The sequence below is a fragment of the Peromyscus maniculatus genome, chromosome 11, assembly GCF_049852395.1.
Source record: "Peromyscus maniculatus bairdii isolate BWxNUB_F1_BW_parent chromosome 11, HU_Pman_BW_mat_3.1, whole genome shotgun sequence".
NCBI classification, from domain to species: domain Eukaryota; kingdom Metazoa; phylum Chordata; class Mammalia; order Rodentia; family Cricetidae; genus Peromyscus; species Peromyscus maniculatus.
Window position 1 is genome coordinate 35,766,679 of NC_134862.1, and position 26,857 is coordinate 35,793,535.

The 26,857-nt window shown below is 45.2% G+C and overlaps 1 protein-coding gene across 18 annotated transcripts in view; it reads right to left on the reverse strand.

Annotated features, from left to right (window-relative positions):
• Positions 1–26,857, reverse strand: part of Nckap5 (NCK associated protein 5) — a 934,454-nt gene that overhangs the window by 112,098 nt on the left and 795,499 nt on the right. For 14 of the 18 annotated variants that reach the window (XM_076547253.1, XM_076547265.1, XM_042258032.2 and 11 more), the window contains 2 exons: positions 9,278–9,466; positions 131–3,882 (listed from right to left, as the gene is read on the reverse strand). In XM_076547253.1, the coding sequence (XP_076403368.1) occupies positions 131–3,882; positions 9,278–9,466 (3,941 nt within the window). Of the gene's footprint in view, positions 1–130; positions 3,883–9,277; positions 9,467–15,374; positions 15,477–26,857 lie in introns of all 18 variants that reach the window. The other 4 variants (XM_076547254.1, XM_076547264.1, XM_076547267.1 and 1 more) reach the window with 2 other exon arrangements.

The following is a 26,857-nucleotide window of genomic DNA, read 5'->3' on the forward strand; positions in this document are numbered from 1 at the left end:
GATCACACTATCTGTGTGTATGGAGATGATGCTTGGCTGGCATTTAACGATCAGGAAGTAAACAGCTCTTCTTGGGTTGGGGGAGCAGGGGGACCCCTCAACATTGCCCTTCTCTGTTCCAGTGTGTTACCTGTTTAGAAGTTCTGTCATGAAGGAGTCTTTTGTCGAGCAGACAGCAGGGCTGGGTCTATTTCTTGGCTCCAACTTCATTTCATTATAAATGTCTTGCGATGCTTTCAGATTCTGTGTGGTTCGCGAACCACCGTCTGAACTCCGACCATCTGCCGCCTTGGTGCCTGCCCTATTCAGTTCGCTTTCTAGCTTGGATTGTACCTCGGCTTTCTTCTTCTCTTTTTTCCTCTCTGATTTCAGTTTTGTATCTTTCTTTTCCACTTTACTTTTGGAGGTCTCCATTCTCCTGCTACTGAGAGCTGGAAGCCTGCTCTTCCGAAAACCAAACCAGCTGGTGAATGAAGGCCCTGCCCTGGGCTTCACTTCCACAGAGGCGGACTTTGTCTGTACTTGGCCTTTTTCCACATTCTCCTGAATGCACAACATGACCTTTTCTTCAATGGAGGGTGTGAGGGGGGCTTCTGGGCTCACGATACCAGGCCCGGTGGGAGAAGCCTCTGGATGGCGTCCAGAAGTTTCTAGCTTGGATATCCCACTTGTTTCTAAATTGCCTGGATGCTGCAACCTCCCTGGGATGTGTAGGGATTGAGGGCAGTCTGGTGGAGTGGATGGATGTCTGTGGTGGGCACTGCTAGATTGCTCACGTACTACATCCCCCCCAGGACATTCTTCCTGGGTATAGATCTGTTGGTCTCCCACTCCAGGGGTGGGAAGTTCTTCCGGCCTTGTGAGCATCCTCAAAGGTAACTTGCTTGGGCTTCCATGCTGGCTGCTAGAACTTCCTGTGCTGCAGAGGGAACCCTGCCTGGAAAAGGACTGTTCCAGGGGCCTTCCCACATTGGGAAGGTTATCAGATGTGGAGACAGAGGGGGTCTTGCTTGGGGACCCTTCCATGGAGATGTTCTGCCTGGTGAGGGAATTGCCTCTCTCAGCCGTGTTGGTAATGATCTGAGTTCGAATCTTGCCTGGTCCTTCTGTTGGGGGCTGGGAGGGCTTCTCTCCAAAATGGATGCTGAAGCTCTGGCTCCGAGCTTTGGCTCCATTCATGCCTAGAGCTGGCTTTAAGTGTGGCTTGCTGGAGGAGAAGGATCTTTTCACAGATCTGCTCTCCACCCCATCTCTTCCATCAGCTCTGGAGATGCTGCTTTCCAATGACTCTGGCAATGATGACTCTAAAGGAAGCCCTCTAGCTAAACTGTCCAGACCTTGTGGACCTAGCAAGGCTGTTGTTCTCTCCTCTCCTGAGGCCTCCAGACTTGCTGGGTCTCTGGAGTCCTCGGGATTAGACTTGTTCAAAGTCACAGAACTTCTAGAAGCTTCATTTAAACTATCTTTCTCTTGTTTTCCCGGTGCCATGGACGTTTTCCTGAGCAATTGAGGAGACTTCATGAGAACTTTGAGTCCTATTGGGAGGCGTGTTTTCGGTCCTTTCTCCGGGGGGTTTTGACGGCTTTGTGACGTGTCCTGGCTTCTGCAGGATGAGGAAGATGGGGAGGGACTGTTAACCTGAGGTGTCAAGGGTTCATTCGCCCCTGAGAAGGAAGGCCTGTGGGGTATCATAGAGCTGGCACTCAACTGTCCTTTTCTCCCTGGAGACAGGCTTTTAGAGGATGCTCCCTCTAGGAGTTCATAGGTTGAAGGACAAGTCTTGGGTGTCTGTAACTCAGCGTCCACGTGTGTGGTTCCAAGTGCTTGGTGAGGGGAAGGTTTGGAGATGCCTCTCTTTGGAGAGACCTTTGGAGGCCCTGGAGCCATCGCAGCAAATGAGCTGGAGGATGTGTGTTCAGGGTATTGGGTGTGTACCACTGCATCTGTAGGGGGAAGATCTGGAGGGAAGGCAGGCTTTTTGGAGGCCAAAGAAGGCTTCTTCTGCTGCAGTTCTGACACAGCTGGACTGGAGGAGATGACAGGAACAGAGGATCCTTTCAACAGTGGAGATTTCAGCCCCGCACTTACAGCGTCCCTAGGGCCTCTAGTCTCGGGTCTGCCAGGTGATGGCAGTGGTGTATGGTCATAACTGGATCTGACCAGGAGGGAGACTGACCTCCCTGGAGGGGGGGGAGGGGAGGGAGACCTCACTCTTGACTCTGGCCCAGAGCCACAGCGTTTGGCCTTCATGGGGGACTCACCACAGTCACCACTCCCCATGAGGTGCTGTGACTGGATCCCTGGAGCCTGACTCTTGGGACATTGGACCCAGTTCTTCTTATTGGAAACATTACTGGGGACGTGAGGAAGCTGGGTGGGGTGCTTCGGAATGTGTGATGCTGGTTGTGCGTCATGGAGAGAACCCGGGCTCTCCATCTTAGTGCATTGTGCAAGCTTCCCGGGAGGGGATGCCGGTGTCTTTTCAAGAGCCACTAGGGCACTGGAGGGGACGAGCATGGCGGGCACAGGCTCCGCCCGTTTTGATTTCTGAGGCGAAGACTTGGCTCTGGAAGGAATTTTCGTCAGACCTTGCTTTGCACAGACACCCGTGTTGGCCCCAGGTCTAGAATTACTCTGCCAGGCTCCGCCTTGTGTTGGTTTGGTGATAACTGGTCGTGAGGAGTTCTGAGTTACTATAGCCCGAGAGCCAAAGGAGTCGGTTAGAGCCGTGGCAATACTGTTCTTGTCTTTTGGAATGTTTTTCGCCGTCTCCTCTTCAGGTCTCTTCCGAAAAGGACAGTCTCTTGCAGTAGCTCCTGGCTGTAAATGAGTAATTCCCTGAGGTGAAAGTTGAGTGAGTTCTGAGGGCCCAGGAGGGGTGGAGTTGATGGAAATTTCATCCCTGGTCACAGTGACAACCCCAGTCTGATGGGAGCTGAATTCAACGGGCTCTCCATTTTCTGCATCAAATACGACTGTGACACATTCTTCTGAAGAGGTCCTCTTGACAACCCTTTGCTGCCTGATGAAACCGAAGGTCTTTGGCTTTGTCTCTAAGTGGGTGAGACATTCTTCTTCCTCCACATCGCAAGAGCCACATTCAGACTTTCCCGATCCCACCTCGAGGTTCTCCATGGACTTGTCAGTGTCCCCCGTCAGTGACAGGTCTGAAGGGCTTCTCTCATCACTGCTCTCTATGTGCAGCTCATTTAGGGTGTCACAGTCGTCAGTGTCTGAAAGCTGAAGGGTCAGGGCCACGCGGCCATGACCATGGCCATGTGGGTCCCTGTCCCTCTGCACCCAGGGCAGGTGCATGCTGGGGCATAGCTTCCTCTCCAAGGGACAGTGGCTCGCACAACGAACTAGCCTTTCAGGCATTTCTCTTGTATACACGGAGGCGGTACCTTCTGAAAAATATTTTCCATGTGGCTCCCAGCTAAATAGACTGTCTGAAACACTGTGGGTTAATTTACTGCCCTGCATCTTGTGGCCCTGGCCTGGAGCGCTTTGTAGCAAGGCTGAGGGTGGAGACTCCTCATCTGTATTCTCATGAGAATTGGCATCATATGTGAAGGAATGATGGAGGTCCTTGCAGGGGATCCCTAGGCCAGGTGGCTGGCCGTGGGGAGACTCCTTGAGGGTGCTATTTTTAATTCCCGGAGAATAGATGCCTTCATTGGAGTTCATACAATCCTTATAACCCCACTTGGTTATCACCGACGGTGGTTCCAGTAACACTTTCCGCTTCTGGAGCTTCCTCAGCCCTTCCAAAATGTGGCTTTCTTTGATACGGGTTGGAGGTAGTTCATCTGCAGGGCTGGCAAAGCCACTCGGGAGCGAAGAATCGATATTCAGTCTTTTATCCCAGTTCTGTGATGATTGCTAGGAAAGAAAAATAGGTATCAGAGATGATTGAACCAAACAGATCTCAAATAAACAAAGGAAAAGCCCCTCAGTAGATTTAATTTGTGTAAGTGGGTGATAAATATTCACATATAAACACAGTTTGTACAATGCTAACTATGCAGTAAACATTGATTCTGCAAGATCCTGTGCTGAGCGTCATGGTGAAATAAAGGAATGGAATGTAACAACTGTGCCTTTAAGGGTAGAAAACTCAACTAGAGTGAGGGGCCTTTGGCACAGCTGACTCTGTGTCAAGAAAACACATCTGAGAAGTGGGAATAGGGTGGATATTCTAGAGATTCACAGGAGGACCCAGGGGTCTATTTGGAGAGATGGTGAGAAGTATACAGGCAAGTCATTTGTTTGTTTGTTTTTTGGTTTTTCGAGACAGGTTTTCTCTGTGCAGTTTTGGTGCCTGTCCTGGAACTCACTCTGTAGCCCAGACTGGCCTCAAACTCACAGTGATTTGCCTGGCTCTGCCTCCCAAGTGCTGGGATTAAAGGCGTGCGCCACCACCGCCCAGCTGATTATTTAATGTAATTAGTCTGTGAATGACATGTGGGTTTACCTAAAGTTCTAAGTGAGGAACTGTCTCCCAGGCAGAAGACACAGAATGGTCAAGGACACAAGTCAGGAAAGTGTGCCCAAGTTGCACTTAGGGAATGGGCAGAAGACAACCCAGCCTCACTGTAGGGAGGCCAGGCACAGCAGAGGAAGGAGCCAGCAGAGGAAACAGTTCACCATGCCATGAGAACATTTGATCGCTCTGTGAATGTCTGGGAACAGGGTCTGAAGTTATCCCATGCACCTGCAGAGAAGTGTGTGCATATCGACCTGAATAACTGACCATAGGCAACCCCATCCCCGTGGCAATTACTCTTCTACTGACGTCAGCAGGCCAACTTCTTGCCCTTGAACCTACTCAAATGCCAGCCTTATTTTAAAAAAGAAAAAAAGTGGATGGGCAGTGAAAGACAGTGTTCCCCACCTCTGTGTTTTTTTTTTTCTTTCACAGAATTGGCAACAAGAAGCAGAGAAGTGAAGGAGAAAGCCACTGTGCACTGGGCACCTGCCATATAGCAACCGCTGGCATGCTGCTGCAGCTGCGTCCTCAGACCACCACAAGAGACACCAGGACTTCTTCATTTTGCTGTGGGACCCTGAGGTCCAGCAAGCCTGCTCTGTGGCAGGTCTCAGAGATAGAAGATTTGGAGCAAACATTGGGACTCAGCTTTTTTTTTTCTTCCTGTAACGTTCTATAACCCTGTCAAATTTGTTTCCATTCCAAAGTGGCAAGAGTGAAATATGAACTTGAATTGCCAGCTCTGGAGTCTGCATTCTTCATCTGGATGCTGTATCACTGCATCTAGCTTAACTTTCAGTCTCCTTTCTATATTATCTGGTGTTATACAGAAATCATGGGTTTTCTTAATACATTGCTCCAGTGGCATTTCAGAGTTTAAATAAGAAACTAGCTGACCTGCTTGAGAAATTATCATTTTGTTTTTAATCACATGTATGTGTATGTATGTGTCTGTGTGTGGGTATGTGCACATGAGTACAGGTACTCCTAGGGGCCAGAAGAGGGTGTTTGAGTTCCTGGAGCTGGTGGTTGTGAGCTGTCCAGTATGGCTGATGGGAACTGAATGGGGTCTTCTGCAAGCAAGAGCAATATACATGCTTCATCACAGGGCCATCTCTCCAGCCCTGCTGGGGACCTTTCAAAATGACTAATGGTGGATGACTTCCGGAACAAATACGGCTATTTCAGAGGATCTCTATACCAGCTACCCCCTGCCAACAAGTCTGAATATTAACTAAACACAGACATTAAAAAGTACCAACAACTTCCATCAGAACACGAGCTGTTTGGTAAGCTGTGGACACTGGATTATATCTAAGCCATTTTCATGAAATTGACTCTTGCTATCTCCAACACACACATTTATTTGTCTTGAAGTCCAATTATTTATTTTCTTCAGCAAACCCTCCGGTGCCTGGAGCTGCTGTGGACTGATGTGATTTGCTGACACTGCCCTTTTCCTCTTGGGGTTTTGTTCTCTAATTTTAGGAAATTGCACCATTCCAAGCTCCCTTGGAAGAAATCCCATCAGAGAGCTGGGGTATTCCAGGTCGAACAGAGAAGGGGCTTCCACAGTGTGTGTTTCTAAGATTTCCCATGGTCCCGGGAGTCACACTGACAGCAGAGATGAGAAGCCAGAAGACAGGGCCCTGGGAGAGCTTGGCAGTGGAAGATCTGTTTAACCCCCGGAAGGGAAGCTCAGCTCCTGCCCACCCACCTCTCCCATCCAGAGCCTGTTCATGCTGTATTTTAATACAGCACTAAAGCCAGAGGCGTGCATCTCCTGAGGAGACAGGCCACATCCCCGCCCCCTAAGTCTCCCACAGGAGGTTACACTGGTAAGTGAGTTGAGAAAAGTTTGAATCAGTCTTGAAAGGTGGCAGGAGCACATGAGAGTATGAGAACATGGCCGGGCCATTTTCCTGAAATTGCTACATTCTTTGTTCAACAAAGTTGGACACGAGTTCTTAGGGAGCAGCAAAGAAGACTGAAGGATGCTTCTGATAAGCTAGGTGCAAGGTTTAATGTCCTTACTACCTTTCTATCCCTTGGCGGGAAAGTGTTAAATTTCATTTATTTTTTAGTAGAAAGGATTGTTGGTGTTCGTGGGAATAACTCCATGCCAATAACAGGTCCAACCCCTGTGTGTGTGAGGGTGACTCAACAAGGCCCAGATAACAGAACCATCAACAGTGAAGATTCTAGAACTCATGCACTACTGGGTTCTTGGGTCAGATATTCATACTCTCAGAACCTGGGTTTTCTTAACTGAAAACTGGGGAGAATCATGGCTGGAGAATAGCTCAGTCAGCAGAGAACGTGTGTGTAAACCCGAGGACCTGAGTTTGATCCCCAGAACCTTAAATATGTTATTAGCATTAAATCAGTTAATTTTTGTTCAGTACTTTTAAGAGTAGGCCACATATGGTAGTAACCGAATCTATAAGAGCCAGATTTCCCTGTTGAGACAGGCTAGTGAATTTTATACAAGCTTTTCTACAACAAACGATATTTAAAAAACAGTTGTGAGCTCAAAAAAGCTGTTACACATTTATTATTATATAATTTAGCAATGTGTTCCTGTTCAGAATCCTGTGATTTATTATGTAAGCCAATAGTAAATGAACACCTGACACTAAGAACAAACTGTAGAAATTCTATAAATAATATAACTTTAAAATGTCTCAAGGGTCCAGATAGAGCTGCTGGGACCCTGAGAATTAAAAGTGTATGCTGTGAGTGTTCATAGGCTGTAAATTGTCACAGGTATACTTGGATTATAGCTGGATGGCCATCTGAGTGTCCCTGAAGGATTTTAAAGCATTTTTTCTCCTGTTTCAGGTGAGAGATTACCTTTATATACCAAAAACTGCCCTAATTAGGAGAATGCCCACCAATTATTTATTAGATGGGTAGGTATAATTTTCAGATGGTTCTTGTCATGCAACCATAAGAACCCAAATTTGACCCCTAGAATCCAAATAAAAAGGTTGGGCATAATAGTGGGTTCTTTTAATCCTAGTGCTATCAAGTGGATCCCGGGGGTTTGCTGGCCAGCCAGCCAGCCTAGCCCGCTCCCAGAGTCCTGGTCAATGAGAGGTCCTGACTCAAAAATAAAAATAAATAAATTGAAAGAAGGGTAGAAGGCTCCCAAGGAACAACGTGAGGCTGTCCTTTGGCCTCCAGACAAACATGCACATACACATGTGCACCTCCACAAACACACACACACACACACACACACACACACACACACACACACACACACACACAAATAAAGGGAGTTAGGAAAGACCACTGGAGAGAGGGGGAAGCAGTACGAGATTGCAGTGCAAAGAGGGTGGAAAAGAAGGCTTCACAGCACTTCAGAGCATTGGTTGCTCTCTCAGAGCACTCAAGGTTAGCTCGCAGCACCCACATCGAGGGGAGGGGGCTCACACCCACCCATAACTCTCATTATAAGGGACCTAGTGCCTTCTTTTGGCCTCTGTGGCTAAAAGTAAATGCATACACACACACACACACACACACACACACACACACACACACAAAAATAAATAAAACAAATCTTTAAAGAGACATCATGAGAATCCGAGGGGCTCATGGGAGTTAATAACTTTCAGGAACACAGCGAGAGAAGAAAACCTCTGCTTGGCCAGGGCCCTGGCAGCCATTATTCAGAGCTCTGAACTACTCCTTTTGAGCGATTTACATAATGCAGCTGGAGCTCTGTTTTGCATTAGAAGCCCAAGTCTAGAGGAAGAGCCTCAAAGTGCTAGCTGGAAATCTTTCTCGGAGCTCTGGTTCAGCAGATGACAAAGTTACTCCCTCACCAGCAGAGCCTAGGAGTTCTGGAGTTTTCCCGGTTTCCAAACGGCTGAAAGTATGGCTGAAACTCATCCGAACTGTAGAAAAGTCACCCCTGAATACTCAGATGTGCAGTTTCCATCCTGGTGCACTTTGCTTTCCTTTAACACTGGGGAGCTGCTAAAACAGCTATTTTGAAAGACTCGGCTGGTTCCAACATGCAAGGAAGCTTGCCCAGGGGCTTCTGCAGCCCTGTGAGCTCCGTGCAGATGGGAGGCGCTCTTGCAGGAGTGACTGTCACCCCACGCCCCGGAAAAGGCCTAGGGAGACGGTTTGGCCAGTAAAGCGTTTGTTGTATGAGAACAAGAACCCGAGGTCAGATCCCCAGAACCAACACAGGAAAGCTGGGGGTGGAATATCAGTGCTGAAGCGGCAGAGGCCAATGGAACCCTGGGGCTCACCAGCCAGTCAGAGCAGCCAAATGGACAAGTTCAAGTTCCATACCAGAGACAGACAGTGTCTTATACAATAACATGGACAGGCCCTGAGGAAGGATAGCAAAGGCTGACTTTTAGATTCCATAGACACCAATTACATGCATGCACGCATGCACGCACGCGCGCGCGCACACACACACACACACACAAACAGAGTAATAAAATGAAACAAGAACTCCTGGCATGTAAGTAGGAACAGCCTGCCCCCCGCCCCCCTTTCACCAAAAACCTTGCTCCCTATGTCCTGTCCCAGTAATTAATCTGTCTGCTCCGCAGTTCTCTGATGTACAGCCCCATCCTGCTTCGTGTTTTATGAGCCCACAGCATTGATTGGTGGCAGTCTCCACAGTCCACGGGCAAACATTTAGCAGATGGTCATTTCCTCCCCAGCACCCCCTGTGCCTCTGTGACCAAGTCCCAGCGAGCCCAGGATTCTCTTCCTGTCTCTTCTCCCTGGGGCTGACTTGACGGGCAGGAGCCTTACCCTTTTCCCAAGGAGCTTCCTGTCCTGCCACGTGTGGGAGGCGCCACTGGAGCACTCGCTGCAGGTGCTGGACAGCGACAGCTCACTGCTGCTGCAGCTGTTTCCAGGACAGAGGTGGTCGGGGATGACTAAGCCCGAGCCAGAGTGTTTCAAGGCGGGGGTTCCTGACTTGGCATTCTGGAGGTGTTCCTGTAAAAGCGGGACAGGGCTGAGTAAAATCCTGGCTTAAGAAGAAGTAAACACCCAATGCAGTTAGAGTTAAGTGGCCAGAAGCTCAGGCTTGGGAACCAAGCAGACCTTAGGCTCTGCCAAACGTGTGCGCGCGCGCGCGCGCGCGCGCGCGTGTGTGTGTGTGTGTGTGTGTGTGTGTGTGTGTGTGTGTGTGTGCGCGCGTGCGCGCGGTACACACATGCACATGCATATTTGGGAGGCTTAGGGGGAGGAGCATGTAAGCATGTATATGCTCGAGCATGTGGAGACCACCCGGCAATCTCAGGATGTCATTCCTTTGGAGACTCGCTTAAAGAGTCTCCCACTGGCCTAGAACTTGCCAAGACTGGGCTGCCTGGTAAATGAGACTCAGGGACCTGTTTCTGTCTCCCCACCACTGAGATCACAAGCATGCCTCGTTTTTTTTGTTGTTAGTTGTTTCTGGTTTTTAATGTGAGTTTCAGGAATCAAACCCAGGTCTTCAGGTTTGCAAGTCATGCGCTTTACCCCCTGAGCTAACCCCCCTCCACCCTTCAGCTATGCTTCTTGCTGTGTGGCTTCCAGGGAACTGTCTAGCTTTGTCAGCCCCATTTCCCCCTTTAAAGTGAACTGCAACAGTATGTACGGTCAAGTACAAACGTTACTGCAAGGGTAGGATGAGGCATCTGCGGTTACCACGGAATGGCATGAGGGTCTAGACAGGAGGCACATAGTTAGAACTTGATTTACAGAAGGTGCTCGGCTTATTTCAAACCACCATCGTTAACACAACACTAGGTTCCCATTCTATCCAACCACATGGTAAGAGATCAAATCAATATCAAATCAAGACTCGGGACAGGGTATACAGCTTGCGGGAGAATACTTGACTAGCATATATGAGGTCCAGGGTTCAATGTCCAGCATTGCAGAGCAAAACAAGACAACACACCCCAGATGCTCTGGATGGAGGAAGACACATTCTTGGCTATAGGGTTCAAGAGCATCAGCATTAGGTTTTACTTAATGGCCCCAATCAGGTTAGATACTGCTACAAAACTCGTTGTCTTGTGCTTATTTCTCTCAATGGCTTTATTTGTAGAGTGGGCAGCCTCACCATATCACTCCTAGGTTCTCCTCTGGTTAGGAGGTTATTCTGAGTCAGCTACCACATACACTGCAGTCTACCTGTGCAGCCTTGTAAGACACCACGTGCCACAGGTGCAAAGCTCAGGGGTCACAGATCTCCACTGTGAAACAGCACAGGACTGTTCATGTCTGGTTGGCTGTGTGAATGATAACAACCCCCAGAGCTCACAGACCTCATGCGGAGGGCCCAGGTGGTTAGAATTCTTGGGGGCCTACAGGAAGCACAGGCAACAGAGGAAGGGGTGAACACCCACGTGCATCTCGACAGCCACCTTGCAGGTGTAACAGACGAAGCTCTGCAGACTGGACAGGCTAAATGAATTTAGCATCGTCCTGATGGAGAATAGGAGCTCTCTATTAGCGTCTAATTCCAGCCTATCTCTAGAAAGCCTTGTCTCTGAAATTCTCCAGCGAGGAGCCATCTGTCTTTGTGTCACTTGCAGAGAGGTGTCAGGCTTCTGACTTACGCAATTTATTGACACTTTATGGGCGCCATTAGTACCTGAGTACTTATCACTGTCCTGTGAATGCAATTCTAAATGATGGTGAGAAACACCCCAGCCAGAGCCAGGCAGGTAGCCATGGAGGGAGGAGAGTACTTGTGGTAAACCTTAAACCCTCACAGAGTACAGAGGGCACATTTAATTTGCTCACTAATCAATAACTATAACACTCAATCATTTCATCTGCCTTGCTATAGATACTTTATTTTTGCTGCATAATGATCTCTTTAAGTGATCTTTCAAAAAAATGCCAAGAATTTTTAATATCCTATTTCTCCCTGCTGAAATCTGGAACTAAGTATCATGATAGGAGAAATGTCTCCAGATCCAGTTTTCAGCATCATCTACCAGTGTTGCCCTTCTATATTGTTAGATGTAACTTAGTTAAAGTAAGTCTGTACTTGTTTCTCAATAGATATCTATAGCCAGCCAACATCTCTATTCTTATTCTCTCTCTCTCTGTCTCTCTGTCTGTCTCTCTCTGTCTCTCTCTGTCTCTCTCTGTCTCTCTCTCTCTCTCTCTCTCTCTCTCTAGACAGTGCTTCTACCCTTGAGCTCACTTTGTGGTCAAGTTTCTCAATTAATTGTTCTGTTGTGACAAAATTCTCTGACAAAGTGACTTGGAGGGGGAAACGGTTTATTTTTGGCTGATAGTCCCAGAGGGATACAGTCCCTCAGGGAAGACACAGTGGAGGAAACAAACAGCTGGTCATATTTCCAAACTCAAGAAGCAGAGAATGGATGTGAGTGGTGTGTAGGCTATGAAACCTAAAGGCATATTCACTAATGACTGATTTCCTCCAGTGAGAGCCCACCTCCTAAATGTTCCACAAACTTCCATGGGCTGGGAACCAATTGTTAAAACATGCAAGCCTTTCCCGGGGCAGGGGTGGGCACAGGGGGGTATACTTCACAGTCAAACCACAACATCAAGGATGACTTTGATCTTCTGATCTTCCCACCTCTAGTTCCTGAGTGCTGAGCTAAAAGTCATGCACCACCATGCTCAGTTTATATGATGCTGGAGATGGAACCCAGGGCTTCGTGCATACTAGCAAAGCTCTTTACCAACTGAACTGCATCCTTAGCCCTCACTGGTTCCATTTGGTGAGATAACCCAGTATCAATGCCTCTGCTAGTATAGACATATAAAATTCATCCTATATAAAGTTCCAGAAACATCACATGAGCTTCCCACGTCTCTATTCTAGTCTTTCATGTTCCATTACGGGATTTATCTGGTGGCAGTTGTTAATTAGAACTGCCTTTGCTCTAATAGATTCACCCACTCTCCAGGAAGCAACTGAGTCTGCATATTTCCAGGTAATGGAGAGCTAAACACCTCAAAAGGCTTTCCATACTCTGCATGGGTTCTGGCGACTTTCTGTTCTTCCTTCTCCCAGGGTACCACAGTATAGTTGTGATTTCCTCTGTTTTTCCCACCTATCCCTATCCATTCTGTCTAGCAAAACCATATCAGTTTGTACAGCTCAACTCAATGTCTAAGCCTGGGAAAGCAGAAGCCCTCTGGCTCAGGCATTACCCAAGTGCGTATGCGTTTTAGAGGATGAATTAATTGACAGGAGACTAGAATGTAGAAGATGGGTAGACTTGAGGAAAAACTGCAGGCTCTCCCTTGGAGTTGACCTTGAGGGAAGAGAGAGATACTACGTAAGACACTCCAGGGAGGTGGGGAAGTCAGCCCACATCACGCGAAGCTGGCAGTAATAGCAGAGATTAAGCAAAGAGGTGTATTGATACATGCTTTTCACGTGCACACAAATATGGGGGATCTTGCTCAGCTGCAGGCTCTGATCTAGTCGTTCCATGATAGGATTTCTGATGTGTGCAATAAAGTCTATAAGAACTGGAAGTTCCCTTCATCTTATAGAATTGAAGGCTCTCTCCCTTCAAAACCTCATTGTATTGTCTACGCTATGGTGCCATAATTATTAATATTCTGGAAAGAGAAGGGAGTGAAAGCTCTCTCTCTTCAGGATCTTAGCATGATGCACACCGTGAGTAACTCCCTTGCTGTTCTCTGATTTCAGGGCTTTAGCTCTGAGCCCACAGCTCTCCTAATAAGTTCTTCTGAATGATAACTCTGTCTCAGCGTCTGCTATGGACTCACCGTCATCTCTAGCACTGGCGAGTTGGAGAGGGAGCAGAACATATGGGTAGGCTGGCTGGAGAGGGATCCACAGAGAGCAGGCAGAGCTCTCTCCATTCGGGAAGCTCCGTCCTTGCCACACTGTTACCATTGCTGGCATTCATTAAAAGGCACGTAGAATAGAATTCCGATTCTGTGTCTGGAAAGTCAAGCTTTCCTCTGACATTTGCTATTACGAGCCACCCTTAACCACTCTGGTTAATAGCTGTTCTGTGCTCAAGCACTTGACCTCTGAGGCCATTTCTGAGGTTTGAATCAGGCCTCTTCCCTATCCTAGCTCTTTGAACTTGGAAGGAAAGTTACATAACCCATGTCCCAGTGTCCTTTTTGGTCAGTGGAGGTCACTGAGACACATGCTACATCAGGTAATGGAGAAGGCTGAATAGTCCTCAGCATATGATGGACTTGAGAAGTTCTAGGTGTTGTTGATATTATGAATGCATGCATGTGAGTGCGTGTGTGCATGTGTGTGTGTGTGTGCACACATATTGAGGCTCTTCAACTAAATCATAAATTTACAAATAACCTTATTTTACATCTCTTGGGATCCCGCCAGTATCTGATGTTTTGCACATAAGTTCTGAGATAACTATGTCAGACAATAACCCAAACTGGGTGCATAGTATCCCTGGGGACGACTGACAGAAGCTTCTGGAAACGCATACAGGTAGACAGCTTCCTTTGTCTTCCTTTCGGTGGATGTGGCTAAAATATGTCCTGTGACATGCACACATTTCATGCATCAGTCCCACTTCCTGTCTGTTCTTCGCCTCCTAACTGTGGGTGCCAAGTACCCAGGTACTGCCCGTGCAGAGATACCTTCTACCATGATGGACTGCATCCTCAGGAACTGGGAGCCCAAGTGAACCATCTTGCTCTTAAGTTGCTTTTGTCAGCAGTTTGTTGCAGCAACAAGGCAAGTAAGTAAGACTCCAAGCTCAAATCTTAGCCATAACGCTACATTGTCCAATAAAAGCCGCACAGGGAGCCAACCTCCCAGGGACCCACAGAACACCACACATCCCACTGAGCACAGTTGTCAATATAAACACATGATGGTAGTTATTAAATCCCACCTTTGTGGAAAGGACACACTGGCTTCATTTCCAACATTATCTTATGTACATTCCTTTAATTAGTAAAATGCATTGTTTGCTCTGCTATGAATGTGTTGTTCTCATTCTATTCTGGATTAGCCAACTTGAATGGTTCATGTTCTCTGATATTCTTATTATGATAAATGCAATATAACAGCTACAGTTTCAGTTTAATGATTTATAGAAACACAGAGACTGAAGCCAAGAGTTTCTTTAATAAAAACTACACAATTCGCAAGATTCGTAATCCTAAGGTCACAGTATAGATCAGGGGCTGTGAGGTCTTTGCAGATGTAGAAAGTGACAGTATTTTACTGAAATGTCATTCCAATTTAACTTGAGAATATTTATATTGGCTACAGAATATATTATCTGCAGCTGATAAAATTATATGGCAAAAACAAAAATCCAGTCATCCATGACTGCTCATGCCCTTTTTTAAGCCTAATATTTTTCAGTATGCATGTATATGACTGTGTGTGTGTGTGTGTGTGTGTGTGTGTGTGTGTGTGTGTGTGTGTGTGTGTTTAAGTGACTCTTTTTGGGCTAATGAGACTTAAAAGCCATGCTGGTTAAAATTTTACCAAACAAGCATAAAGCTAACCTCAACTATAGGGGGAAAATGCAGAGCCCATGAATTTTTAAAAGTTCATACATAATATATCATAAGAGTGGGAGAGATAATTTGAGACGTGGGCTTTAATAAAAAGCCCCTTGACCATTACTCAGAGACTTTGATATGTAATCAATACCCAAAAAGCTATCTTGGGGACAAAGCCAAGATTTACGACACCTCTGCAGAGAGTGACACTTCCTGCTTACTCTATCAGCTGGGGGACATGTTATTGAATTTCAGAGAACACAAGAAAGGAAGGTGTTGCTATCTATCTGCCCGAGGCTGCTTCGGAGGTGTATCTTGTGACATCACCCTTGCTAGAAAGAAGAAAACGACCTAAGCAACATTCCATAAATACAACTGGGAAACTCGCATGCAGCTCAATGTCTGCCCACAGAGATGTCAAACTTTGGCCCTGTCCTGCCTCTGAGAGCAACTCTCCAGATGAGAGGTCTATGACACATGAGTGAAGTTTCTAAGGTAAAACCAAGCAGAGATGCTGGGTAGCATTCCCTTAATTCTTTGTTTCAAAATCTGACTTTAGATGGAAAGAGTTCTAAAGAGTTTGATACTTCCCATTAGGAGAAAACATGTCAGAACCCATGCCAAGTCTATTCTCGCTCATCAGAGTTCTCTCTGTGTGTTTGTATTTGCAAGTTACATTTTCATAGACAACAATCACAGTTTTTATAGTCTGACAGTCTGCCTGGCGAAATACTTAGAAGAAAAAAAATAAAAAAAGAAGATGGGGTGGGTTGGAGAGACGGCTTAGTTAGTAAAGTACTGTAGTCCTAACACGAAAAACTGAGTTGATCTCCAGGACTTATATAAAATCGCCTTCCCCAGGTGGGAGCACACAAATTGATTACCCAATACTAAATGGTCAGCTCTAAAAACACACATAAAGTAACATTATACAGACTGAGCAGGTTGTACTGATACATTTAGGAATATATATATATATATATATATATATATATATATATATACACATATAACAACAATTAATGAAACAAGTGTCGAATATTTGAAAGAGAGTAAGGAGGGGTATGTGAAAGGGTTTACAGTGAGGAAAGAAAAGTGGAAAATGATGTAATTACATTATAATCTCAAAAAATTAAAATAGGCTTTTTTTCCCTTTAAAGATAGTCATGGTGGTGCTTGCTTATAATCACAGAGCTGGGGAGACAGAGTCAGGAGGAACACAGAGCCTCACTGGCAAGACAGCCTAGCCTACTTGGTTATTTCCTGGCCACTCAGAGACTCTGTGTCAAAAAAACATCTCTGCTGTTAGGTTTCCCTCAAAGCAGACCTCTGACTTTCACACACACTCAGACATACAGCCCAGAAGTAGTAGTTGGAATATTGATAATAGGAAAATCATCTATACCCTAATATGTTGGCTGGCCAGTGTGAAAATTAACCTCTGGTATTCTCACTAAAAAAGTAAAAATAGTCAGAAGGTTAATTTTATTATATTCAGGCATGGTTGAAAATCTAAGTGAATAATTATAAAAGTGACCTTATATCTAAACAGCATTGATCTTAGGAAATCTTCCTTTGGACACATTTTATAAGTGAAAGTCATTAGCGTCATCTGCTTGGAACAATTAATGTGAATAGAAAATAATTGCATCAGGGACCTGGGGACTCTGAAGATTTCGTGCATTAATACTTACATGCTATTCAATTATATAGTGCATTCTTTATATCAGTTTTATTTGGGAGACCTGCTACAGTGGAGATGTTTCACTATATTAATCTTTATACTAATTGCTAAGGCTTTCCAGTGGACACTAAATTTGATTTGTTTAATTGCAAATACAATAAGACCTATGATTTATGTGTCATGTTTCTGCCAGGCTGGTGGCATTTTAAAAATGATTTCTGTATCCTGGTTTGTCTTACAATTTTTATGATTTTAGACATCAAAACTCGAACCAAGTGAGTAAATAATGGGCCAAAAAGATCCTTTGTGTCACAGAGTGGACTTGTACAGAAAGGCTGATCCAAGGGTTGGGGAGCTAGCTCATGAAATGCTTGCAGCAGCAGTGTGAGGTCCTGAGATTGGATCCTCAGAACCCACTTAAATATGAACACGGTAGCACAAGGATTTATAATTCTATAATCCTAGGCTGAGATGAGAGATGGGGAGAGGAGGATCTCTCATAGGTGGCTAGCCTGGCACACCCAGTGGTGAACAATAAGAGACCATGTCTCCAACAAGGTGGAAGGTGAGGCCCAACACCTGACATCATCCTCTAACTGCCACATGCAAGCTGTGGGATGATGCATGCTTTCCCCCAACACATAAATCACAACACCTCCCACACATGTGGGAAGAGGGAGAAAGAAAAAGATAGTTAAATGATAGATAGATAGATAGATAGATAGATAGATAGATAGATAGATAGATAGATAGATAGATGATAGACAGAAAAATAGATAGAAAGCAAAAACACTTAGATTTTTTTCCAGCAGGGAATGCTAGGACCATTTCAGATTGCAGGATTGGCCTTGCAGGTCATTTTGTGCCAGCAAATTGGCTATGTTGTCTTAGGAAATACAAGGTCTGTTAAAATGACTGTACTCCATCTGCTTCTATTATCAGAGTAAACTTTCATGAGAACCCTGTACACTCAGTTAGCTATTCACTCAATAAACCTTTGAAGGATACCTCTTGAACAATGTATACTGTAGCAGGGATATATCTCATTCTAATGCAATGATAATGGTATTTTTTTTTTCCTGTTCTAGGTAGAGCAGTTGTCCTTGTCAACAGTTTCAAATTCCTGTTGGCTTGTTTGTTTCACACCTGTATCATTTTCCTCTCTATAGAGGCACTTTCAAAACTTGCTGCCTGTTGCTAAGGAAATTCAAAGTTTTCAAGACTACTAAGGCTCCAATAGGCAACTAGAAGATACTGCTTCTGCATGATTTTTATAATACCCTTTTCAAGTTCTGTCTGGGATCTAAGATGCCTGTGGGTAACGTTGGAATTTTCCCTATTGTTAACTAATCAGAACCTGTCATAGTGTATTATATTCAATGAGTATCCAATTAATGCTCATTACAGTCCAGAAAGAAAAAGATATTCTTAGACTTTTTTCCATCCATATATAGGTTTAAGAGATTGAGAGAGTGCCAAACGAATTATATTTTTTTAAGACCTAAGGATACATTTATCAATATGCAAACAGTAGAAGCAGTTATGGGAAATGACATTAAACCAAAGAAATGGTGATTTTTGAGTGGTAGATCACGTGATTTGAGGGAAGAGGCCTCTGTAGATTAGATATCTGACTTCTCATTCAGTTCATGACTGCGCTTCACTCTTTTTTCTCAGATATATGATGTCACCCTTTCACATACTGCATGAGTATGTGTGTGTCAAAACCTACCCTCTTCAATGACGCATTGTGCCACTAGTTTTTATCCAATTGGTCAATTTATTCCCTTGAAATAGGAACTTAGTCTCTTTTTTTTTATTGCTTCAAAAGAATACTCTGGCAAAAGCAACTTAAGGGAGAAAGTTTTGTTTTGTTCTGTACACAGTTCCTGGGTATAGCCCATTATGGTGGGGAAGTCAGGGCAGCAGGAGTGTGTGTGTGTGTGTGTGTGTGTGTGTGTGTGCGCATGCGTGCGTGTGTGCTTGCGTGTGTGCGTGCATGTGTGTGTGTGTGCATGCGTGCGTGTGTGCTTGCGTGTGTGCGTGCATGTGTGTGTGCATGTGTGTGTGTGTGTGTGTGTGGTGTATGCAGAAGCAAACATGCCACAGTGCATGTGTGACGATCTAAGGACAGCTGCACATACTAGCTTTCGCTTTCCACTTTGCTTGGGACAGGGCTTCCTGTTCTCCACAACCCACACCAGATCTTCCAGGCATTCGACTGTCTCTCCTCTTATCTCCCTGTAGGAGGACTGAGATTATAGATGTGTCCAGCTTTACATGGGTTCTAGGGATTCAAACTCAGGTCCTTGGGCTTGCAAGGCCAGTGCACTGAGCCACCTCCCCAACCCTTATGGAAAATTTAACTAAGGCCACTGTCAAAGAGAGTAAGCCAGAATGCCTAATTAAATGCAAACTCTCCAACACAACTTATCTATAGTTCATGTTCGCTGGTAGGGTCCCTCTGAATGCAATTTCTTACATGAACCACTTTAAATTTCAAATCTTTAACCTGAAAATCTAGAAAGTTCATATATATATATATATATATATATATATATATATATATATATATATATATGCAAAGCCACACACACACACACACACACACACACACACACACACACACACACAGACACAGACACAAACCCAGACATAGAGGTATACCCATATACTACTGCTACATTGACTTCCCCATCATACTGGATGATGTCCTAGAACTGCGTACCAGAAAGCCTTTTTTTTTTTTTTTAAATTGACCCTACAGCATCTGTTACCTGATCTTACTAACCAAGATCCCACTTGGCCTCAGAAATAGAGACTCCCAGCCTTACATCTCCCAGTCTCCAGGACAGAGCTGGAAGAACCGTTGGCTCGAATTCCTTCCTTGGTCAGGACAATCCCACCCTCCCTTCTTGCCAGCTAGGTCCCACTATGTCAGAAGCACACTCTCTCTTCTGAGTTGATGATTTCACCCACCATCCCATGGCACTCTGTTCCTGCTCTTGCTACTCATTATTCAGAAGTGCACTGCAAACAACCCCATCTAAAAGGTTATCCATCCTAGACACAGATGAATTCCCATCCAGATGATCACTCTGTCCTCTTCCTCTGACATGTTATCTGTTGTACACCATTACTGGATCTGAACAATTCCTGTAACACTTCCCACCCTACATTCTAGGGTCCCCCAGAAGATCATGTCCATGAGAATGAAGATCTAGCCCTACATTTCTGTTTCTTCTTGGAGGAAGGGATTGAATAGATATCATAGAATCTTAACACTCTTCATTCTGGGCATACAGGTGGACTTCAATTCCCATTATCCTTTGCAACTAGAGCTGACAAAATGACACATAGTTTTAACTCATGGAATATGAGCAAGTGATGTTTGCCTTCTCTCTCTGGTTCAGGAACAACTCCTAAATGGTCTCTATGTATTTTTCCCCTTCCACTGGCTTAATGCAGTCAATCCAAAAACAACAACCTGTTGTTGAAAATGGAGCCACCCAAATGTAGGCAATTTGTATTCCTAGTCAATAGCTGGAAGACAGTCACTCTGGGACCAAAAATACTTCCATTGAACTTTATATGAGGAGGCACAATGTCTGCCAGGCTTGAGCATGACTCATTTGGGGTTTGTTATCACAGATAACATTTACCTGGCTGATATTGCCCTCAACTACAATAAACACTTGCAGTATGCAGAATAGACATTCAAAAAAAGTGTATATATGTATATGCTCTAGTTTCCTATCTGTTGCTGGGATAAAAACATTCTTATCAAAATAATGTAAGAGAGGGAAGGATTTATTTGGTTTATACTTCCAGGCCATAGTCTGGCTTGCTAACTGGGTCACTCATAGGCTTATGCTTACCTATCTTTTTTATACAGCCAAGGACCACCTGCCCAGGAAAAGGTGGCACTCCTTCATCCATCATAGTATACTGGGCTCTCCTTCATCCATCAAGACAATCTCTTATAGAAATGTCCACAGACCAACTTGATAAAGACCATTACTCAATGGAGACTATTTTCATCAAGTGACTATTTTAAGTTGGCAGTTAACGCTGACTAGAACAATATATAGGTATGTGTATCTGTATTTGTATACACACACATTTATATGCTTATATATAACTACAACAGCAGCAGAGTAATGTGAGAGCATATACGACAAGTTTCAGCATTGTTTCAGTGAGATCAACAACAGTCACTGTGTGCAAGATTAGAAGCAGTGAAGTTCTTGAAGAGCTAAGCTATATCACAATTCATAGCCAAGACACACCCCTCACACCAGCATACAATACCAAGTGCAGGCTCAAGGACCCAGCAAAGTAAGGACAGCTGGTATCCAAGTTACACATCAGCTCAGTAGTTTCTTGGTGTGTGTATGTGTGTGTATGTGTGTGTGTGTGTGTGTGTGTGTGTGTGTGTGTGTGTGTGTGTGTTCAGTAGTCCTCAGGCAGCCAGCTCTATGCTCTGCACAGGTCTGCATCTGAAAGACAAGGCTTAGGGATGTTCTCTTCAACCGACTGTGCCAAGGACAGGCTGTCCTTTATCTGGGATCAAGGTGAGTGCTCCCTGGAGAGTGGCAGGGACTGATTCTGCAGCTGTGTGGTTAATGATGGCTGTGGACAGCAGAGATGAGAGCCAGTGGAGCCAGGCTGGAGGGCCAGACTTTTCCATTACACTTCTCCCATTATTTACCATGCTGCCGTTTCTCAGATGCTCACTGAAGGCTTATTGCATTTAACAGTATTCTGCCTCTAGGTTTGGGCTCAGTACATGATGATGTCTTAACTTCAAAGTAGTGATTGCTAAGGCCAGGAAGACACCACGACTTTATTTAGTGGTACAAGGTGAGGTCAAAGCTGAGCTTTTCATCTGAGAAGTCTGGGGAACACTGGGAATTGTGCTGGGCAAACCACAGAAAGAAAGTGATAAACAGCTTTTATTTTTACTGTTGTACTTCTTCAAGTTTGGAAAGGAGGGTGTGACATTTTCCCTGCCAGGACTTAGAAGCTAATAGCTTAGCATTAGAGTTAAAAAACCGCAAATAAAACAAAAAAAGGATAAGGTAGCCATGACTCCCATTTCCTCATTCATATTCCTTAAGATAATTAATCTAACCTTATAATCATGTGCACAATTTCCCTCCTCTATTAAAAGGGGAACACCTGGGGCAGCAGAGATGGATCAGCAGACACAGGCATGATGACCCAAGTTTTGATCCCCAGGAACACAAAGAAAGCCAGGCACAGAATGCATCTCTGTAATCCCAGAGCTGACCAGTAGACATGGACATGCTGGATCCCTGGACTTGCTGGCCAGTTAGTTAGTCTAGCTGGAATGTTGAGTGTCAAGATCAGAGATAGAACCAGTGTGAAGAATCAGGTAGAGATGCACAGAAGCGTGCGTGCGTGTGCGTGCACACACACACCCCTCACCACACACACACACACACACACACACATACATACACCCCCACATACACACCCCACCCCCCACACACATACACACACATACATACACACACACCCAACCCCCACACACATACACACACCCACACACATACACCCCCCCCCACACAAACCAGTAAGAATGAAAATGAAAATAAGGTAAAGAGCACTAAAGAAGACATCTGCATGTCAACTTCTGCTTCTCACATGCGCATGCAGGGACAAGTGTATCCACGCAATGCTCATGTACCACACACAAAGACAGATATCTGCACATGAAAATAAGGAAGGAATGTGGCAGAATAATGGGCTCCACCAACGTGGATATTTAAGTTCAGCAACAGAGGGTGGGATGAACATTCTTAAAGATTTGTGTTTACTATGTTTAACTGTGTATGTCCATGCGAGTGCAGGTGCCCTTGGAGGCTAAAGGTACCTGAGCTCCCTGGACCTGGTGTTATAGGCAGCTGTGAACTGCCACACGTGAGTGTTGGGAACTAACTAAACCCAGGTCCTCTGCAGGCACAGTCAGTGCTCTTAGCTGCTGAACTGTTTCTTCAGCCCTAGGAATAATATTTTTAACCTGTTGTCATCTAACACCCTGATTTTGTTAACTTGGTGAAAACTATAATTATCCCACGTTCAACCCTTAGTCCTGTTTCATGTACCGAAGTTGCCCTCTTCCTTTTTTTCCTGGAGAGAATCTCTCAGCGGGAAGAGAGGGCTTCTCTTCCCACAGCTGTTTGATTTCCTGTCTTAATTACAAAGTGAGATGGAGCAGACCATTCTGCTCCTGTCACGTGAGCTAGTTCTAAGGCTACCCGCCACCTTTCCCTGACCACTACTCTCAATATGCGTGTGATGGTTCATCTCAGGTGTCAACTTGAGGGGGATTGAGAATCACCATGGAAACACAATTCTGGGTGTGTCCATGAGGGTGTTTCCAAAAGAGGTTTAACTGAAAAGAACCACCATAACTGTGGGTAGCACCATCCTCATGGGCTGAGGTCCGAGATAGATAGATGATAGATAGATAGATAGATAGATAGATAGATAGATAGATAGATAGATAGATAGATAGATAGAGAAGGAAGAAGAAAAAGGAGGAGGAGGGGAGGAGGAGGAGGGGAGAAGGAGGAGGAGGAGGGGAGGAGGAGGGGAGAAGGAGGAGGAGGAGGCATCAGCAGAGCACCAGCTTCACTCCTCCGTGCTTCCTAATGAGTGTGAGACACCCAGCTGCCTTCCATTCCTACCACTCTGCCCTCTCAACCCTGACAGGCTGCACCCTCAATCTGGGAGCCAAAATAAACCCTTCCTTCCTTGAGTTGCCTTTGTCAGGGATTTTTGTCACAGCAATGAGAAGAGTGACTCACAGTGGAAACACATTGGAAGGTGGACTGGAAGTTCAGAGGACTGAAGGGACTTCTCGGGACTTCTCCACTCGCCACTGTTGTGGAGGCTCAGCACCTGACCCCTGCCTCTGTATTACTGGTTGGCTGCTCATTTGGACTTGCACTTGCTTACTGTTTGTTCACCCCCCTCCCTCACATCTGATGTCACATCTGGATCCTGAATTGATCACTTTTAAAATCTTTTTATTCCTTCCTAGTTTTAAAATTATAATCACTTATTGTGTCTGTGTGCTTGTGTGTGCTTCCTGGGTGAGCACACACATGTCACAGTCCCTATGTAGAAGTCAGGACGATGGCTCAGGAGTCGGTCCCCTCCTTCCGCCACCTGGGTCTCGGGGATCCTGTGACTGCTGACTTCAGCTATAGTCTTGTTGTAACTGGGCTCGCATTCCCTTCAGAGCAGAGGTCCCGTTGCTTGGCTCCAGGCAAGCTTCTAGGAGCTCGTTTCCATTCCTCTGGCCGAGTCCTATGCGGCCGCTGTGCAGACAGTCCTGTGCGGTACTTCCCTCCCTCCAACCCCACGCGACGGGGCAAACCTGGAGAGAGGTCTCAGGACGTTAAGCACCTTTGGATACCGCCAACATCCTGAAGTGTCCTATCGTGTACAGGAGCTGTAACTTATATGTGTGCTATGTCTAAGAGAAGTGTTTCCAATATGGCTGTGAATTGGATGGAGCTTGATGGGGACACTTTATCCCTTCTGCAGGGTAATAGAGCAATTTTCATAGTTAGCTGTGAGGACTGTTCAAAGGAAGCTCAATAAAATTACCCCAAATAGCTTAGTCTGAGGAGTATAATTTCTGTGTGGAAGTTTTACTTTGCAAACAATCTTCCCCCACAAAAAAAGAAAGAAAGAAAAGAAACCAACAACACAAAAACCAAAACCAAAACCCCTCACACTTTTGCCTCATATCTAGACTTACATTTTTGTCCCTCTCAGAAATACGATTTTCGCCAGCCCTTCTAAATTCCATCAAGAGTGACGGCTGCAGATTCTCGGGTTTGCATTTCATGGGTTTTGGTTCTAATACATTAAGAATTTATTATAAAACTGAATATTATATAACTTTATGTTATATAACGGAGTATTGCATGGTCATTTCTTAGATTCACAAAAATTTGAGCCTAGGACAGAACAATCTTTTTTGGTAAAGGCTGATGTTTAATTAATTATGACTTATTTTCCATTTTGGGATATAAAGATAAAAACATATTATCTGAACCTTGCCATCTTGCTGACAGATGCAGAGAGAATGCCTTTCAAACGTTCTTCTGGAAGACATTTAATAGATATATCCCCCATGGTGTGATCTCACTTGAGTCTAACTTTTATAATTAATTTTTAAGGTCTATCACAATAATCCTTGCCACAATGATTATTTTCCCTGACAACATTTCTATTCGCCTCACATATCAGTCCTCTGTGAGCATTCTGCCTCACTTTGGATGGGGTCTTGGTACATAGCATGGTTTTACCTTCTCTTTTCTACTTCTTTGGATTCCCAAATTGTGAAACTCTTTTGAAAACAATCATTCCACCACTATATTCAAAACCTTCTTCAAGGTTCTCCATTGCCATGACAACCTGATTATCTAGTGGCTGCCTAAGAGTGGAGCCTTTGATGGTTACAAAGTTCCTCTGAGGCCCCCCCAGAACAGGTGGATGAGCAGAACATTTAGTACTGGTCCTATCAACCAGAGTCCCATGAATGATGTCCTGAAGACCTGCAGGTGAGGACCAGTGGGAAGATGGATGAGACCAGTCAAGGATGAGAACAGTTCCCTTGGGAACTCTTTCTGCATCTAGAAACATCTATGAAGCCTCTACTGTGTGCAGAATCCTGACTGTGAACTATGGGAGACATATAGAAGGTCATTCCTTCAGCTTATGAGATCAATGAAGTGTCTAAACTGAACAGATGAGGGGAAAATTCTAAAGAATTCTAAAGGTATAACAAGCAACAGAGATTATGGCAGAGGGGCTGGGCTGGGCTGTAGCCCAGTGGGTACAGTGTTTACTAGCATGCATGAAGCCCTGCACAGGACCCTGGCACTCACTACATAGACTGTACATGGAGGTGAATACCTGTAATCCCACTTGGGAAGGGGAGGCAAGAGAATCAGAAATTCAAAGTCATTCTCAGCTGCAGAGAGTGGTGGAGGCCAATCTGGGTTACCGGAAACCCTATCTCACAAAGAAAGAAGTTATGGTAGAACAAGAGGTATTTGGGGAAGTGACAGGGACTGTGTTAATAGTACAATACAGTGTGTGTGGCCGGTGGTGACCTGCATCGTGACTCTGTGCAGGAGGGACTCCGCTGTCACTCCAGATCTTTTTTGACAGGGTCTTTCAACAAGATGAAAAGGCAACAGCAATACTTCAGACACAGCCCAATCTCAGAGTGACAGAATCTAGGAAACCTGATGGGGGGCTGGGGCCTCTGGGGCAGACCTGTGGGCAAGTGGGGAAGCACTTCCTGAAGGCCTCTGGGGCTCACCCTCAGTCCGCAGCCTCCCCCAGTGTCCCTTTGTCTTTCAGCTGTGAAGCAGATCAGAGGGAGGAAGTGACTCAGCGCAGCCTGAACTTATTCTGGGATCTAAGAGATACAGAAATGCCTCAAATTTCCATTTTTATCGCTAATTACTTTAACAGGTTCTTTAATAAGTGCCTCCCAATCGCCCCTGCTGTTCCGTAAAATTATCTACACTGCTTTTTTGCATTTTTAATCATGTTTTAGTTTTGAAAAAGTCCTGACTTCTCAGAAGCTTTCTGCTTTTTTACATTCAGGGGATTGAATTTCCCTTCTGATTTCACTCAACTACACAGATTAGAAGGAAGAAGAAAAGATGAACGTGCACCCCGCCCCTACCTCCCTTCCTTCCCCAGACCTAATGGAACCCTCACTGATAGACCCTGGGGTTTAATGTACCATTTGTTAGGAAGAAATGAGCTACCTCTTGCTCTGGGGTGGAAAGAGACACCGTGTGCAGTCCTGTGCCTGAGTTTACCTCACACAGGGCCATGTTACCATGCGGAAGTTGGGATCTTCATTTTTAGGGAGCAGGAAGTTAAGATGATAGACACCAGGGGAGCTGCCCAAAGTCACAGGACCATGTCTATCACAGAATGCAATAGAGGGGGCTTTCTCTGGGCTCTGCCTCCTGCCTCAGTCTACATACGTCCCCGGATACTCGCTTCTCCTCTCCCATTACAGGAGGGTATTAATAATCCCATTGGTATCGTTTACAAAACAAGTCTCATAAAAGTTGCTTATTTCAGCCTAAAATGTTAAGCTTCTGTTTCAAGTCCAT